This window comes from Aplysia californica, unplaced genomic scaffold (assembly GCF_000002075.1).
Source record: "Aplysia californica isolate F4 #8 unplaced genomic scaffold, AplCal3.0 scaffold00223, whole genome shotgun sequence".
NCBI lineage: Eukaryota > Metazoa > Mollusca > Gastropoda > Aplysiida > Aplysiidae > Aplysia > Aplysia californica.
This window is the reverse complement of record NW_004797493.1, coordinates 61,077-62,981: the sequence shown is the minus strand read 5'-3', so window position 1 is coordinate 62,981 and position 1,905 is coordinate 61,077. Positions and strand designations below refer to the sequence as shown.

At 44.4% G+C, this 1,905-nt stretch overlaps 1 protein-coding gene across 1 annotated transcript in view; it reads right to left on the bottom strand.

Moving 5' to 3' along the window:
* LOC101860657 (deubiquitinating protein VCIP135) overlaps window positions 1-1,905 on the bottom strand; it is a gene marked incomplete in the record, with an annotated part of 37,204 nt that overhangs the window by 5,972 nt on the left and 29,327 nt on the right. The window contains 1 exon segment of the mRNA XM_005099718.3: window positions 3-193. Coding sequence (XP_005099775.2) covers window positions 3-193 — 191 coding nt within the window.

The window sequence follows — 1,905 nt, the reverse complement described above, 5'->3', positions numbered from 1 at the left end:
ACCTTCCCCGGCAGTAGCGGCAGCGTGCAGTGTTTCCCGTGCTCCAGCCCCATGTCTCGCTCCACCTGCTTGTAGAAGAGACCGTTGACGGAGAAGAGATGCGGCAGACGCTGGGCGTAGCTCCACATGTCGCGGTGCTCCAAGGCCGCGGTCAGCGCCAGGCTGGACAGACAGTGGTCGAGGCTGTCACCGCCTGAACCAGAGAAAACACACGCGGGTTGGTGACAGTGAGACGAGACACAACAGCTTTATGAAGGAACCAGGGAACACGTGGGTTGGTGACAGAGAGACAAAACAAAAGTTTTAGTTTTATTAAGGAACCAGGGGAACGCATGTTTAATACGTTTTAGTAAGAGTTTTACGGCACTTGCAACACAATAAAGTCATATAAGTGCCACAGATTAGAAGTGTTACAAGAGAGTAAGAAACACAAAAGAAGTAGGAGAAGAGATAAAGACAACAGATGTCTGATAGGAAAGAAGGAGCAAACTACACCAGAGCACCCGCCAACCACCCAAGGAACTCGTGTTTGAAACAATGGTAAAAAAAAAAAAACAGCTTTAGTATTTCTCAGATTTTTCCTGCACTAACAATAAAAATAGGTCGTATTAAGTGCAGAAGATGAACATTTTGAGTACTTTAGTCGACAGGCCGTAGTATTCCTTCTCAGCCGACACACAGAACAAATCTAACCAAAGAACAGAGCCACTTTACAGAAGTAAAAATACCAACGGCAGTCTTTCTAAGAAGATAGCTGAATGCTCAATAAACCTCTGGGAAGTTAAAAAAGCGTGTTTCTTCAGCTGTGAAGGTTTAAAAAAAAGTTTTTTAATTCTACCATGGCTTCTGCGTTCTAAACTGGGGCAATTCCTGGTAGTTGTCACTGTATGAACCTACGCTACTGGAAGTGGTAACGGTGGTGCTACAGAGTCCCATATAGAGGAAAAAACCCAAGGGTGGTGCTACTGACTGAAGTGTCTTTAGGCCATTCCCAAAGGGGGGGGGGGGGCAAATAACATCTCAAGTTCTCATGCACAGTAGAATTGTAAATTGTAAATGGGCTGATTCATCAATGTCACACTCATAACTGTGCCTGATCTACAACAGGGAACTGCTGCTTTTTCATTCCTAATCCTTACTATCGTCATTTTTCATCTACTTCTTTTGTATGTTTGTCACTCTCTTGTGACCCGCTATATCCGGGGTGCCTTGATAGTTGAAGCAGACTTTGTGCTGTTGAGACTAGAGAGGTGAGCAGAGGAAGTCTGATTCCCTGTATGGACTTCTCTGTTGACATACACCCCTTGGTGCTCATATGACCTTATGCAGTTGGGAGCGCTGTAAAACCTTACTAAAACAAAACTACATACAGAGAAAAGAAGGAACAATAAGGTCAATGTATGTTTGATGAGAAGAAGAAGCAAACGACACTAGTGCACCCACCAACCACCCACACAACAGGTTCAATCAGTAGACACAGGTACACAAGTGGTTGTCCCTGGCCTAATTCAGCTGGGTTGAACGCAAGCTCAGAGCTCTGTATATATTATTGCTGGCCAGTTGTGGCAGAGCTGAGCAGAAGAGAGAGAAGAACAGAGTGAAGAAGAGGTTCCATTCTACACTGGGCTACCTCTGGACAAACCAAAGACAGCTTCCAAACAAAGACCGCAGCGCCATCTCAACCAATGGGCAGGCTTTCCAGGGTACTTTTTTAGCTGAGTCAACTATCTTGTTATGCACAATCTTTGGCTGAGTGAACTATCTTGTTATGTACGATCTTTGACTGGGTGAACTATCTTGTTATGCACAATCTTTGGCTGAGTGAACTATCTTGTTATGTACGATCTTTGACTGGGTGAACTATCTTGTTATGCACAATCTTTGGCTGAGTGAACTATCTTGTTA